Below are 16,250 nucleotides of genomic sequence, written 5' to 3'. Positions count from 1 at the left end.
TAAGAGCTGCCCAGTGGAGAAAAACGAGCGTCCGTCTCCAAGGAGGCTCTGCCCGCAAGCTGTAGTTCTCAGAGCACGTGCTGTGTCTGCAGGACGTTCATGAGCGTGTACAGTACTGAAGTCTCTCCACCAATCAGCTGCCAGAGATGAGGAGCCGCCTCCCGCGTGGCCCGTCGCACCGCGATGACGGAGGATTTGCTCTTAACTTCACCTTTAATGTTTTTAATGACTCTGTTTGTTGTTTTTTATTAATAAAGTACAGAGTGAAAAAAAAACATAACCTTGGACAGTTTCATTGTTTAGATTCACTGTTTCTGTCCTCAGCTAGAAGTTTTTTATTTTTTGACATCAATGAATCAAAATGTACAAGAATGAAGTCAAACTGAGTTAAATTTCACAGGAGCTGAATACCAGAGATGTACAGAAGAGTGTGAGGGCCAGAAGAAGATGGACGAGATGATATTAAATCAGATAAATGACGTACTGGATGTCAAGATTTTGCTAAGTTATGCGATACAGTATTCACTTATGGTTTATCATAACCAAAGTAGAGAAAACAAGACGCATTATGAGAATGTGTTGGCTACATTAATTATCAAAAATTGTATTTCAACTTTTTTCTTGAAATGCATAATGAAAAATAATAACGTCCTCCTCTCATTTTTCCCCCTGGCCCTAACACTCTTCTGTATGTGTACCCAAAACTCATACTTGAGTAAAAGTAAAGATAATGTGTTAAAGTATCTGATATTAACTGTACTTAAGTATCAGAGGTACAAGTAAAGGTAGATTCCACGTATATTTACGTGTATGTATACGCTGAATATTCTGACCTGGACGATTATCTGATCCAATAATCAGCATTTTTCTGATTATCAGAATTAGTGTTTTTCTTTTTTTTAATCTTATAAATTAATTTTAAAATGTGCCACATTGGCTCTGATGCAGCGTGTAATCTGCAAAGTAACTAAAGTTGTCAAATGAATGTAGTGGAGTAAAAGTACAATATTTGGAAGTATAAAGTAGCAGAAAATGAAAATACTCAAGTAAAGTACAAGTACCTCAAAATAACAGGCTACCTAAGTACAGTACTTGAGTAAATGTACTTAGTTACCTTCCATTACTGCTGTTAAAACATAAACTATGCATTACAAAGTTTTAATTTAATAATTGTTCTTTTGCTTTCATCGTCCTCCGCCTGGTGCGTTTGTGCACAGATCAGCCTTCAGCCTACACGAGTTACGCTGCTGATTGCTTTATTGTGTCCTTGTTGGATTTGTTTCAATAAAGTTCATTGAAAAAAAAGAGCAATCGTTCTGTTTCTGTTCGATGAGATTTTAACACGAGAAGTGAGAAAAGATTTTTCTGCTTTTGTATCATCCAGAATTTGTTGTGTTTATTTAAAATGATAATTCATTTTTGTGCCGACACATTTTCATAATGATACACAGGCTCTCAAACATATTGATCTTATGTGTTATTTACTATTTTCATATCAATATCTGTGTTGTATGGACGCTAATCTGTGGCAGGAAGAGGGTAAAAAGGTGACAAGTGGTTGAGGTCAGTAAAAACTATGAGATGAGTCACTTATTAAGTCATAATTGCGATTTTAAAAATGAAAAGTGAATTCAGCATCGCATAATTTAACAAAATCTTGACATTCAGAACGTCATTTATCTGATTTAATATCATCTAGTCCATCTTTTGATTTTGATGCCTGGTGATTATTTTAAAAAATAATCATGAATTAGATTTTTTCTTGCTTGATTTTGACATAAAATTCACAAATCATCTTGTCATGTCATAATGTTCACCACAAAAGGCGTTATAAGAACTTAAAGAGAAAAAGTGATTTATGATGAGACACAAAGTCAATAATTTACTAGATTGTTTGATTTCCTGACAGAAATGAACTTCATAGTTTAACATACAACCTGACTATTTCTTGAATTTGCTGGTACTTAATGTAAACGTAATAGTGTGTTGCTGTGTGCTTCTGTAGACTTGTAATGTATTTGTGAATAAAGTTTGTGATGATGAGATATATTTTTTAATGCGCCTGCTTTACAGCAGCGATGAGACTTAAAGCAAAAATAGTTTTTTATATTGTAAAATAACTCTAAACTCCAGCATATGGAGAAAAGCAATGTATTTATTTATATCTTTACTTTTTTTAAAGCTTTTATGCAGTCAGCATATCTTGTATGTTATAGTGGAGCACTTTAAAAAAATGATTGAGGAAGTGATCACACACAGTTGATTTTATTTATTATTTTTTCTTGATAAGCCTCTGCAGCCGGAGGCCCCAAACAAACTAACCTTCACCGTGACAAGAAATTTTTTTATAACAGTGGTACAATTTAAAATAAATATCATAAAACACTTTTTTTTTTTTTTTTTTACAATAATCCTGAGATTGAAATCAAAAATAACAACAGGCTGACCGACTGACTGACTGACTGTCTGACTGGCTGACTGTCAGTCAGGACCAGAGATGAGGAGGTGAAGCTGTGAGCTCAGTGCAGCAGATTGTGTTTTATATGAAACTGTTGCTCTCAGCTTTGAGTTCAGGGTGTTTGCATCCAAATGACATCAACAGTGTAGAAATTATAGTCATTTTTATTTGAAGTAACGTGCCTGTTTGTTGGTTTGTCACCAGGATTACACAAACACTGCTGAACTGATTTTCATGAAAGTTGGATGGAGGATGTGTCTCGGCCCAGAATAGACCCGGTTAACTTTTGGTGCGTATCCTGATAAACGGACGGATCCAGGAATTATTTTCTCACTTTCTTTAACGATGCAATATGTAAAACGAAAAGTACTTCTCAACAGAATGTGAATAAATATTAGTGTTGACTTTAAGGCATCTTTGTAGTGTGTTGCAGACACATCTTCTAAAGGTAAAATGCTAACCAGCTAGCTGCAGCGGTCCGAGGCTTCTCTGTCCCCATCGCCTCCAGTCTGTGCATACTCAGGAGAGCTAACAGGACAGCTAGCTTCACGGCTAACTGAGCTAACCAGCTACAGTAAGCAGCAGTTTGCAGTTACTCTGTTAATATGTTTCCCCCTTTTCTGTTTACATATTGCACCTTTAACTTTGCGGTTTTTGACATTTTCATTAATTTCTCAGGGAGCCTTGATGAAAAAACTCCTGCGTATTCAGGTGGCTGGCATCTATGAGTGAGTACAAAAGGGAACAGTTAGGCCTTTGCAGAGGTATGCACTCTACTGGGTGCCATTCTAGGTACAACTTGGGTCATCTTTCCATAGTTTCAACAGTGCGTTCTATCAGTAGCATAATAATAACGCTGTACTCATCAACAGCGGCACTGAAATGAGGAACTGGGGTGAACATCTGAGATGTTGGTGAAAATCAATCCCTGCACACAACTACGGTGAGCACAGAGGGCCAAAGCTGAAGCAGGAAGTCTTCTCAGTTTCATCAGGAACCTGATCATCCAGATCTCTTCGTGAGTAAAATGTTTTTTTATCACTGACAGAATCGATGGACAAAACTGCCAAAATAAAATCCTACAAGTCCTTCACTGTTGACTCATTGTGGATGTAAGGTGGTCGCACATGTTACAAATATACAACCAGCTGTGATCATAATCTATATTTGGCCGATGTGATGAAAACTGAGTAGACTTCATTTGTTTGTGAAAAGTGTATATATGGTCGAAACCTCCGGGAGAGGTCGGTCCGTGGACTGTTCAGTCAAACTACTGTTGTTCATATCCAAATTTGTCAGAGAGGCCTCTGCTCTTCACGCTAACATGTTAAAGTACAAGTCTGCTGTTAGTCGACATTTTCTTATTGTCAGCAAATCCAATGAAAAGACAAAAAACAACAACGTGTCAGTCTGTTTGTCTAAACATTCTGACTTCCAGTCTGCGGCTCTCAGCTCCAAACCGCTGCAGGGATTATGTATGTTTGCAGGCTGACCTGCAAGTTAGCATCGGCCTGGTTCCCTCGACGAAACAAAAGGAAAAAAACACAACTTTTATGATTTTCAAAGCTAACGTGAGGCTATAAACCAGCTGCAATGTGAAGAGGTTTACTGTCCCCGACCACTTGTTTGCAACCGCCGTTTCTAAGACATGTAAGCGCTTTATAATTTAAATATGGGGCATTAAGTGGCAGATTTTATGTCGTACAACAAAACGTAAAAAATCCCTTTAACCACATTTCAGGCATCTAAATGAAAACCAATTCAGAAAAACCACTGACTTCGAGACGAGGGAACCGGCTCCTACTGAAGACGTAAATCTTGAAAAACAACTCAGAAATATATAGTATCACTTTTTAAAATGTGGCTATTTTTAAGCGGTGGATTAATCAAAATTCAGATCGAGTCGAGCACAGAGGAAGAAGATATATCAGGCTTTGATACGCAACAATTGTTAATAAAATCAATTCACTGTTGTTTTTTCTTTTCATGGATTTGTTGACAAGAAGAATAAAGATTATTTACGGACTTAATCTTTAAAATGTTCGTATAAATCTGGTCAAACGAGCAGTTTGTGTTGTTTCACCTCTGCAACATCTCTGGTCTCAGAGTTCATCAATCTCACATCCTGAGACGCAACTGAAAAATAATGAAAACTAATCACTGATGACTAATGATATAATAATTAGCCACCATTATAATATAACTGACTAATAATCAGAGGGCAGGAGAGTCAAAGTTCAGCTCGTCCTCTGTGACGTGTCCTCAGTCCAACGCGAGCTGAGAGCGACGGACGCTGCCAGTCGGCCGGGTTTCTCCTGTCAGTTTCCAGGCCGGCGTCAGGGCCAGAGGGGTCAGAGGTCAGGGGTCGTATCAGGCCTGGAGGGGTTGAGAAGTGTCCTGATGGCTTTTGCAGGGTGAAGTTCAAGAGGAAGGGGTCAAGTTTGGGGTCAACAGGCCCCCGAGATGCGACCGGAGGAGTCGAGGACGAGGTTTCCTTGCGTTTCTTCTGAGTCACATCAGGAACATTAGTACAAATAAAATGCACGTTGTTTAAAGGACTTTGTATTTAAACATGGCAGACTTTGTGGACATACACCGACCTCATCAGAGAGTTTACTTGAATTTAACTGATTCAAAAGTTCAGCAAATTAGGATCAAAATACATCATGTGAGAAAATACTGCTGGATTTCATAGATTTCATTAAAAAATGCGTCTTTAACTTGGACTTTTGGAAATACTGACGTTAACCGTGTTTCTTCTGTCGTGACTATAAACTTTCATCTGTGATAAACCGAAGCTGCGCCGCCCCCCGAACCACACGACTGGTTATCATCCGTGTCAGGCAAAGAAACCCCGCCGGTCCAAATTAAAAGTCTCGATTTTCCCCGCTGACTCGCTCAGTGTCGTCGGCGGGGGGGCGGGTCGGTCACGTCTGGGAAAATAACCCTGATGACGTCATGGTGATGTCATCAGGGTTATGACCCAGCTTGAGCTTCGAGACTGCAAATTCATAGAAGTGACAAACTTGACACGTGGCGTTTGAAAGCGTCTAACAAAAAGACACTAAGATCCAGTTGCATTATGGGAAGTGTAGGATTTTGAGGGCTGAAATCAGATTAAAAGTCGGGATATCTCGGCCCCTTTTGACGAACTTCTTATCGTCTCCAAAGAGACTAAATGAAAGATATTTTGTCTGGACAACATCTGGAGGATGTGACAGCAGGATGTCGTGAGAATCAGCCACCAGAGGAAACTAATTAAGTCATTGGAGGTTCAAAGTTACTCATTTTTGGGGGACAAAGCACACAGATTGGTGATGTGAGGGCACAGAAATCTGGCACACAAGGACTAAAGTTCAGTTCCAGGCCTGATGAAGGTCACAGCGGACCTCGTGTGTGTTTTTTGGTGTGTCGGGACGCGAGGGGGGAGGCAGAGTCGGCGCTCAGGCCTGCGGAGGCGACTGAGGGCTGGCCGGGTCGTGCAGCTTCCTGATGTGCTTCTTCAGGTCAAAGTTCCTGCAGAAGCCCTTCCCGCAGGTGGGGCAGGTGAAGGGCTTCTTGTCGTTGTGCGTGTGCATGTGGAAGGTGAGGTTGTACACCTGGTGGAACGCCTTGCTGCAGATGGAGCACTTGAACTGCTTCTCCCCGCTGTGCGTCAGCTTGTGGTTCTTGTAGTTTCCTGCGCAAAAAAGTCGGAGAAGACGAGAAGTCAGATCGGGGCGAGAAAACACAAGGAAACTACAAACACACTCTGACACAGTTTGTAAACGTCGATTATAGATTGAAATTCTGATATCAGCTGATAAACACACATATTTGGCAATGATCCCTTAAATGTGGTGATAAAGATGTTTTACACTTTAACAAATTATTGTCTGTCATCAGTGCACTCGAACAGTTAACGTCACCGGGAATTCAACTGTCTGCATCGTAATCAGTAAAAACAAAGTTTGCATATCGAGCAACACGACTGATATATTAATCGCTCTGGTTAAAATACTTTTTAAAGAATTAAAAGGATTAATGTAAAAGAAACATGTTTTTATTCTTATCTCCTGTTAATCAGCTCATGACCTCCTCAGATTTAAAAATATTAAACTGAAGCTACAAGAAAAGGCTCATTTGAAGCATCATGATAACCATGAAATATAGATATTGTGTTGATAATATCGTCTGAATAATCCAGCAGAGACGTTCGGCCTAGTGCATCTTTTGTTTACGAGTTCATGGTTGTCTTTTTTTTTTTTTTTTTTGTACGAGTAATTAGTGAGAAGTTATAATTGTTCTTTTTGTACACGGACTCTCTCCACCTCCACACACTCGTGTTGTAAAGGGTCGTTTATTTGGCAAAAAAAGAGACAAAACACAGTAAACAGAGTTAAAGACAGATTTGACTGCCAGGATTTTAAATTTCTAATTCTTTAGATATCGTAATAATGTTGTGAATTTAAAATCAGACCAAAAAAATGCAGATTTTCTTTCTACTTCATCGAACCTTTCTTGATATATTTTATTTTCAGTGCTGGGACTGAAGCAGACAGCTCAAAGTGTCCGTCTGCAGTGGATCCTGATGTTAAACTCACGGACGTCAGGCAGAATCAGACCTCGGTGTCAGAGAGTCTTCGGTGGCTGATTTTGCTCAGAAGATTTTGATAATTAGCAGAATTTAGTTCGTAAACACAGATTTTAACTTCATAGCTGTGCGAGTGAGACGCAGGAGGAGCACGTGAAGTCATCTGACAGGAACGTTTAGAGAATCAAGAAGACTAATTAAACAATTTAAGGCCACAAATGATTTATTCAGGGAACAAAAGTATGATACTGAGAGCAGAAATTAATAAACCTGAGGAAAAATGAAAACGATTGCTGAGAGTCAAATTTAATTTAGTTTGAATCAGCCTCCGACTCTGCTGATGATCTGTGAGTAGTGAGGAGGAACTGAAAGTAACTAAGTACTTTTACTCGAATTTTGAGGCTCTTGTACTTCACTTGATCAAACTACCCTGAAGTATAAAATCATTAAATTATCACCAGCTGCAACATTTAAAAGATGAACACAGTAAAGCTTCAATAAAACGATAAAATACACAGTAATACTCATATTCTGCAGTATTATTACACCTGTACCTGCCGTAAAATCTGCGATCTCACCTCAAAATAACCAAAGTAAATCAGAATAATAATTTCAAGTTCAGCTCGTGCACTTACATTGAATCGTCTACGTTACTTGGTTCATTTCGAGGTAATCGTTTAAAATTAACACCAACTTTTACCATTTGTTTATTTTTAAAGGTTCAATCTAAAGAGAAAACAACAACGAATGATTCTGAATAAAACCTGATATTTAACGTGAGCTGCAGACTTCATGCCGTTCACTTCGACCGACCGAGGAAAGAAAAGTCTTGTTATTTTATTTATTTCTTCTTTAATAAAAATCAAATTTTTTATACCTTTAGTTCATTTTTTCCCTGCGGCGTCGAAAATGGGATCAAGTATGGATATTTTTTTTCTTTCTCCAGCCGTGGTTTACGTTTTTAAAATCTGCAGATTGTCAAATGTAGTTTTGCATCACGCCTCCGCTCTCCGGGCGTCACGATACGGTAAGAAAAGAAACATCGAGCCGTGGTTATTTTGAATCCACTAAAGTCCTGATGATGTGACGTGTGCCGGAGTCTGGACCGGACAAACGGGACGTCTCCGCAGCTCTGCAGGACGTCACCACGATCCTGTTTTGTCACATTTTAACGATTGTTCGATAATATTGTGATTCGCTGCTGGTTTGTGTTCACGATGTCTTTTGTATCCGGAGAGAGTCCGTCACATTGTTCCTCCCCGTCCAGCCTGCTGTGTATTTATCCGCCCGTCTGTCCGTCACGACTTCCTCTTTATGTTTCCTGGTTCAGTTCATTTACGCTCCGACAGTTTGCAGACGATTTGTGTCTCTGACTGACGGCTGACAGATGCTGCTGACTTGGCGTTCAGCCCGGTCTGAGCCGCTGACTTTCTGCGAGATGTTTGCATTATTCTGTCTCCTCCCCTTTAAAATATCATGTTAAACTAAAGTGAACCCTTTCTGCTAAATGCACTGCTTCTGTTTAAAGGGGCACTACGTAGATTTTAAAGAAGAGATTCAAACTAAGAAAATATATATTTCTTCAGTAAGTGAATAAACAAGCTGATCTCAGAGGAAAATCAGTAAAACAGTATAAATTGTGTTTTTGTCCTTTAAGTTCAGTTTGTTTATTTAGTTTGTTTATCCCCAAAAACTACAGAATGCTCCTTTAAATTAAGATGTGAACCAGAGAGCGGCACAGTGGAGTCATTGTTATTATTATTATTATTATTATTGTTATTATGATTATGATTATGATTATTAGAGGCAGATGTGTTGATTATAATAATTATACAAACATTAAATTAAATACATGAAGTTAGTTTGTTTGTTTGAACCTTTAATAAAACATTAAAAGTATTTCTGCGGGTTTTGTTTCTCACCTTTCTGATGAAATCCTTTGCCGCAAAACTCGCACACGAACGGTTTGTATCCCGCGTGGATGCGCGTGTGCGTGTTGAGCGTGGAGCTGCGGTTGAAGGCTTTCCCGCACTGATTACACTTGTGCGGTTTTTCCTGGAGAAAAGAAAGAAGGAATAAAAAATAAACGTTATGGCCTCGAATGAAAACACGAGAGAACATCACAGAGATGCATGAAGAGTCTTTACACGGTAATTAAGTTCAGATATTATAGTTTTATTTTAGATTTTTAACTAAATTATTATCTTATCTATTATTTTTACGAGGAAACTTTAATCTGCGGTAACATGACGTCACACGAGGCCACAGGAGGAGCTCACGCGCAACAAACACACTGAAGTCCGTCAGTCTGTCCAAACGCAAAGTTTAAATAAAGTTAAATATTCATTCACACTAAAACTTCTGCTCAGTTCACCTCCCTTCATCTGTCAGATGTTTTTTTTATTAAAGGGGATAAAAAACGGAAGTTGGGCCTCACGCGACATCTCTCTGATGTTTCCGATCATCAAACACACTTTTAATTAAAAGTCTCACAAAGGTCCCGCCCACAATACACAGAAAAGCATCTGATTGGAAACTGTTACCGCTTTCAGATTTGATTGACAGGCATTTAAATACAGGAATAATTAACACCTTAATAAATAATCACATTTTATTTTTTATTTTTTTAAATCTTGATGCGTCACAGAACAGTTTCTGTCTCTTTTATTGGGTCTAATTCATTTAATAAACGTGTAATAAATAAATAAATAAATAAATAAATAAATAAACATAAAGACAAAAACTTAAAATAAACCGAGTCTTTGCTCTCGTGTCCACACTGAGCTGATGTCTGTGCGCGTGTGGACGCGTCTCACCTGAGTGTGGATGATCTTGTGCCGGCACAGCGTGCTCGCCTGTCGGAATCCTTTCCCGCAAACTTTACACACGAACGGCCGCGCGCCGGTGTGCACGGGCATGTGGCGGGTCAGGTTGTAGTGCGCGTTAAACACCTGCAAGAGAAAATAATAAATCATGATAAAACATGTTAATATTAATAATAGGAAACGTCACATAATCAACATTAAAAATAAAAAAATGAGTCCGACTTGTTTAAACCTTCTCTTCATAATAAAGAACATTTTCAGGAACAAACCGGAAATTTACCCTTAAAATCATCTTAATGTTCCTTCATGTCCCAGTTTGAAGGTTTATTAACAGTTTGTTTGACATTAAATCCAAAAATAATGAGAAAAAACCATTTAATTATCAGATTGAGTCTAATTAAAGCTAATGTGCAACAACTGCGGCACCGAGACAAACACCCGCCCGCTCCAGAACACTGAATATCTTCTGTTAATAAATCATTTATTTTAATTTCATAAAGAAAATAAATCCTTTTCTTTCTTTTTTTTTTTTTTTTTTTGCTCAACTTAAATATTTCCACTTTCTGAATAAAAATGTTTTTAACACTTCAACATTTTCAACAAAATAAAAAACAAAATGATTTTAATCAGATTGAAGTCATTTTAAACAAATGTTTAGTTTTTCACATCGAGTCAGAAAACATGATTTTTTAAAATATTAATAAATTCTTCTTTAAAACAGTCAGAATTAGTTTAATTTTGATCATTAAACTCTAAATTAAAACGAATTAAAATCTGATATTCTACTTTTACGCCCTTTAACATGTGAAATATGATTTTAAAAAAAGACTTTTGGATTTTAATGAAATAAATAAATCCAGAAAAAAAGACTTAAATTGTAAAAAATAGCAGAAGTTAACATTTGATCGTTCAGGTGCTGGTTTTTCTTTTAGTTTCCAGCTGGTGGACGGAACCACACTGGACCTCTGGCGGACTCTCACCTTGCCGCAGACCTCGCAGGTGAAGACTTTGGGCTTGCTGCCGGCACAGGAGCCGCTCAGCCGGGCCGCCGCCGCCGCCGCCGCCGCGGAGCCCTTGAAGATCTTGTCGGTGAGGATCTGGTCCCGCTCCTTCATGTAGTGCTGGATCTGGCTCTGAGACAGCTCCTTGAAGGCCTGCACGCCGGACACCGGGTACCGCTCCCCGGCCTGCTGCAGGCCCGGCTTGCTCTTCTCCGCCATGAAGGCTTTGTGCCGGGCGGTGAGCAGGTACGAGGCCATCGGGTGCAGGTTGACCAGGCCGGCCGGCGGAGGACACGCACTGCCGTCCCCGCTGCAGTTCAGGTAGCACACGGTGCCCATGGTGGGGAAGGAGGACTGGTTCACCACCCGGGGTCTGAAGAGTTTGTACTGGCCGGCGCTTTGGCTCACAGCGGAGTCCTCCTGCTGGTTCTTATAGTTCAACCCGAAGCCCAAAAAGTCTGCGGGAGCGGCGAGAGAGGACGCGTCGAGGTGGCCCGGATCCAGCCCGCTGATGCTGAGCCGGTGGCCCGGCTCGTAGCCGAGCGGCACCAGCGGGATCATACAATGCAGCGAGGACGGACAAACGTCGGGTTTCCCCACGGGAGCGGACTGGAACCAGCTGGGGAGCGGTATCGACTTGGGCTCGGGCGTCCTGGCCATAATCCGGTCGATGGAGAAAGCGAGAGGCTTGCTGCTGCTGCCGCCGGAGGTGAGCATGTCGGAGCCCGCGGGCTGGCTCCCAGAAGCCGGGGGGGAGCCGAGGATCCCCGCTGGGCGGCGGAGAGGACCGTCCATCACCTCCGCATCAACCGCGCCGCGACAACAACAACAACAACAACGAGAAGCTGCTGGAGGGAAGCCGGGGGTCGGTGCTGCTCCTCACCGGCCCGCAGGAAAGGGCATCATCTGCCGGGGAACCCCCCCTCCTAATCGGCAGTTCCCCCCGCTTATTGACGGCAACAGGGCGGCCGCGGCTCGCTCGATAACGGCGTGCGGAGAGCCGAGACCTCGTCGATCGTTACCGTCCAGGAAGGAGCGCGCAAAAGTAGATAATTTGCTCAATTCTCCTCCGTCGATTCTCTGCACTTGTCGCCGCTGGAAGAGGAGGAAGAGAGGAGGAGGAGGTTGTCCCTTACTTGGCAGGACTCCTGCTCAACTGGAAGGTATTTGGTAAATCCCAGGTCCCCTTGTGGCTTCGCGTGACATCATTTTTTTTTTTTCTAATCGCAGTACGCCAGACGCGCAGCGGCCGCGAGGTCAGGAGCTGTCAGAGCTTTAGATCAGATTTGGACGCATCTCTGGCTCCTGAAACCCAGCCCTTTTACGCACGCCTCAGAGAGGACACAGAGCTGCACACGCGGGTGAACTCGAGACAGAAAACGGATCGAGATATTGAACAGAGAATGGATTTGGAGTCATCGATCTCAGCCTGGGTGGGCTTTGGGTCTCCGAGTCACAAACTTTGACTCGAGCGCTTTTTTTTTTCTTTCCTCCTTTCTTTTTACGCAGCAGCTTTTTAGATGCCAAAATCCACCCGCGGCTGAAAAAACACTCCTCGAGCTCGACTCTCACAAATTGTCTGCTAAAGAGGCAGCACGAGAAACAACCCGCGCGCTCTCCTCTCAGCACATCCTGTCTTTTTTTTTTTTCTTTTTTCTCCCCGGATGCGCCTTTACGCGCAGAGATCAGGCTGTAAAACACTCGGCGAGCAGAAAACGCAAATTCCACAGAATGAATCAGAGACGATGTTCAAACCGACAACAATACCTCGATGAAAGCTCAGAGAGGGTTTGATGCTGAATTCTGCCTTCAAGGGTTTGAAGAAAAGATGGAGAGAAATAAAAAGTGAGCGCAGAGGCCTGAAGAGGGAAACACACAACCAGACAATACACATTAACAAGGAACCTGAATCTCCTGCTGCTGCTGCTGATTTACACACACGTTTATTAAATGTTTTTATTGTATTTCTCTCAACTAAAGAACTGTCAAGGCTTCGATTATTTATTTTTTATTTTATTTATACAACTTAAGATTCTCACGACTGAAGCGACCAAAGACGATGAGACAAAAAAGATTTAAATAAAAACGAAAATCTGAACATTCAAATAGGAAATATAAAAAACGAAGTATTGATTCAGATCAAACGAAAAAACAAATAAAACGTGTTTCTAAAATTGTTTTTTTCAAACTGAAACGTGAAGCCACGAAACAACAGCATCCTTCAGTTTATTATAGAACCAGAAATATTATTATTTACTATGAAATTGCTGCATAATAAAGTTATCAGCTGATCAGAAATGTGGGATTTTTCGTGTGTAAATAAATGTTTTATAATAAATATAATGGACGCAGATATAAATGATAATCAGTGTATTTGGCAACACATTTAACTGCTGCTGCACAAACAGATAATTAATGAGAAAACAGTCAAACTCAGCTGGAATAAAACAAAAATACTGTAGAAATTATAACTGTGGACAGAAAACTGCATTTAAAAATCCTTAAAGCTGCTGACACATACATCAGTGTTATAAACCATTAACACACGTTTGTGTACAGCTGATTAATGCAAAATAATAATAATAATAATAATAATAATAATACACATTGAGCTTTATTGTCATTGTGTGATAAATAAAAATGACAGAGATTAAACCTTTGGATCTGTTCAGCAGCTGATCTGCAGGCCTGCACTGAATATATACAGGACAAGTACAAGCAGAGTGTCGTGTGTTGTGTGTTGTGTGAAGTATAAATAAACAAAAATAAATATGTAAGTATGAGTGACATGCACAAGAAATTATTGTGTTAATTTCCCCATTTTTGCTGCTTAAATCAATTTATTCTTTTATTTCGTGCAGTGATTTTTACCTCCTGACTTCTTTGGTTTTTCCCGTCGACAGTTCATCGTTAGTTTATGTGTTAATAAGTTTAAAACTGTATTTCTGTGGTTCTGGTTTTTGTTTTATTCGCGTTATTTTTATTGATTCCTGAACTGAAAGCGTCTCACAGCCGGCTCGACATCATCTCAGGGGAACTGGTTCATTTTCACAGCTGAAGTCATGAACAGTTTCTTCCTGTTTACAATATAAAATACAGGTTATTAATAAAACATCTTTTATTTTGAAATCACTTCATACATTTGAATTGTTATATTTAATTTATTTTTTAATTCAAACCTTTTAGTTTTTTCATTTTACCTCCTGACTCGTGTGGTTTCATCCTGTTGATGCTCGTTATTATTTTATGTATCACAATCAGCTGAAGATGCATATTTTTGTGGCTCCTCTTTTTTTATTTGTGTTATTTTTTTTATTGATTTTGTGAATTGAAAACAATCTCACAGCTCGCTGAACATCAGCTCCGGGGACGGTCGTCCAGTTTTATTTGAATTCGTGAACAATGTCGTCCTGGAAAAGGAGGAAACCTGACAGTTTATTAGTGATACTTTTATTTTGACATCGCTATATACATTTGACATTTGCACTTAATTTCTCTTTTTATTAATTGTTCTTTTTGCTTTTAAACCTCCTGATCCTTTCATTTGTGATTGTCCTATCTCCACACTGACTCTGTATCACTCAGCCATGTGCTCATTTATATATTTAAAGGAGCTTAAAACCCATTTTTATGTTTTTGTTTACTGCTGTTTGTTGTTCTGAGGGGAAGGTGGTTCAGTTTTATTGTCTAATTCATGAACAAGTTCTTCCTGTTTAGATTTAAAGATTGAAAAGGAGGAAATCTGACTTTTATTTGGGAATTTTATACTTAATTTCTTTTAATTTATTGCCCTTTTTTTGCTGGAAGTTAAAACCTTAATGCTCATGTTATTATTATTATTATTATTGTAATAATAATAATAACAATAATAATAATAATAATAACAATTATATAGTAATAACAACAACAATAATAACAACAATAATAATAATAATAATAATAACAACAGTAATAATAATAATAATAATAATAATAATAATAATAATAACGTGTCCTCTGTCCTGTGTTTGTGTCCCTGTCAAGCAGCAGCAGGACTCAGACTCGTGTTTTGTTGCAGGAAAAAGGTTTTGATGCTCATTTTAAAGAGGAGAGAAAAGAAACTGCAGCTGATGGACGACAGCCAGCTGACAGCTTCTGAGGAACAGAAAAAACCCCCAAAAGACCTCCATAAACCTCTGAGCTGAAAGGAGAAATGGAGAATAGGTACTCTAGAAGACAAAAACAAACGGAAACCAATCCTTTTACACCGAAGTCGAGCCCTGAATTCTGCGACCTTAAAGAAAAAGGTTTTAAAACTCTGGGCACGTCCTCTCAATTTGCAAACTGACGAGTCAGATTTAGTAAATAATGTGATGTTGGGTTTATACATTTCCTTCAGCTGCTCATATTTAGATAGGAATGGTTTAATTAACTTTAAGATGTAGAAGTTAAGGACATTTTAAAGGCAGTTGTCCCATAATCATAATAATTATAGTGGAAAATGTCCTGATGCTAATTTCCTTGGAAGTTATTCATACAATATTATATATAATGCACAATACTGACGTGTTAAATATAATGTATGTAATGTAATGTATGTAATATATGTTTTAAAGTTGATAATTTTTGTTTTTTTAATCAAGGAGAGTCAAGAGTCAAAAGGACATTTTAATTTTAATGGTTTTGGCTGCAGTATTACTCAAATAGTTTACTTAAGTAATAGTAACATTACCACAGTGTTGTAGTACAAGTCCTGCATTCGATATTCTACTCTTCTTTAGGAGTCTTCAACATCCTGAAAAATTATATATACTGTACTTTATCTTATGCATATTAATTTTTACACACGTCTTGATTGTGTTCAGTTGTGGTTCAGTGCAGGATGACCTCATGCAAACCTGATCAGCTCTAATCAATCTAATCAGCAACACAACTGACATCATAACCGAGTGTTAATCTATAACGATGCATCATATCTAATAGGTAGATTATATTTTTCATATGTAAAATAAAAGTAACTATTAAATATAACAATAAAGGTAGTGAAGTAAAATCACGATAATTCTGTCTAAAATGTGTCAGAGTAGAAGTATAAAGTAGCATTAAAGCAGCTTCATGGAGCTCTTATTGTTTGTTGATTCTGGCGCCCCCTGTGGACGAAAGTCGTATGAGCACCACCACCTCCTGTAGAAACGAGTGAAAGAAAGACCCAACAGAATTATTTTTAATACTAAAACTAATAAAGGTTGATTCATTATTCATTTTACAACATTAAGTTTGCAGAACAAAATGTGCGTTTATGTTACATAAGAAACAAAACACACCACTTCATAGAGTGGAGTGTGGGGACTTTTGTACACTTTAAAGAGGTCATATGATGATAATTTTCAGGTTCATCCTTTTATTTCATTTTC

At 39.1% G+C, this 16,250-nt stretch overlaps 1 protein-coding gene across 1 annotated transcript; it reads right to left on the bottom strand.

Moving 5' to 3' along the window:
• Positions 1–5,558: 5,558 nt before the first annotated feature.
• On the bottom strand, positions 5,559–11,865 carry fezf1 (FEZ family zinc finger 1). Its single transcript, XM_084363765.1, has 4 exons — positions 10,837–11,865; positions 9,848–9,982; positions 8,954–9,086; positions 5,559–6,137 (listed from the first exon to the last, which is right to left on the bottom strand). The coding sequence occupies exons 1-4, from the start codon at positions 11,650–11,652 to the stop codon at positions 5,902–5,904; spliced, it is 1,320 nt and encodes a 439-aa protein (XP_084219891.1). The 5' UTR covers positions 11,653–11,865; the 3' UTR covers positions 5,559–5,901.
• Positions 11,866–16,250: the final 4,385 nt, after the last annotated feature.

The sequence above is a fragment of the Pagrus pagrus genome, assembly GCF_965226575.1.
Source record: "Pagrus pagrus genome assembly, chromosome: 10".
In the NCBI taxonomy this organism is placed as follows: domain Eukaryota; kingdom Metazoa; phylum Chordata; class Actinopteri; order Spariformes; family Sparidae; genus Pagrus; species Pagrus pagrus.
Note: the sequence above shows the minus strand (reverse complement) of the source record. Positions and strands in the feature narration are given on the sequence as shown.